Source organism: Penaeus monodon, chromosome 20 (genome assembly GCF_015228065.2).
Source record: "Penaeus monodon isolate SGIC_2016 chromosome 20, NSTDA_Pmon_1, whole genome shotgun sequence".
Lineage (NCBI taxonomy): Eukaryota > Metazoa > Arthropoda > Malacostraca > Decapoda > Penaeidae > Penaeus > Penaeus monodon.
The window spans coordinates 22,998,842-22,999,081 of record NC_051405.1 but is presented as its reverse complement, the minus strand read 5'-3'; the positions used below and the strand labels follow the sequence as shown (position 1 = coordinate 22,999,081).

General features: G+C 53.3%; 1 protein-coding gene across 2 annotated transcripts in view; it reads right to left on the bottom strand.

Moving 5' to 3' along the window:
- LOC119585707 (forkhead box protein P1-like) overlaps positions 1 to 240 on the bottom strand; it is a gene marked incomplete at its 5' end in the record, with an annotated part of 71,485 nt that overhangs the window by 22,021 nt on the left and 49,224 nt on the right. For both annotated transcript variants that reach the window (XM_037934385.1, XM_037934387.1), the window contains 1 exon segment: positions 186 to 240. In XM_037934385.1, the coding sequence (XP_037790313.1) occupies positions 186 to 240 (55 nt within the window).

Here is a 240-nt window from a genome sequence, read left to right as displayed (position 1 = left end):
TGAGAATAAGCGGAGAAATACAAAAAAGAAAAGAAGAAGAACATGATCCTTCAATACAAGGACGAGGAAGGAAGAAGGGGATGGAAAGGGGGGGGAGACAGAGAAAGGGGGGGGGGGAAGCAAGGCGAGAATAGGAGAAGATAGGAAGGGAGGAGAGGACAGAGGGCGGCAGAGGTTTTGGTTACCTGGAGTAAGGAGAGCGGCTTTGTCTGTTAGGCGTCGGCGCAGCGGCCCGCAGCT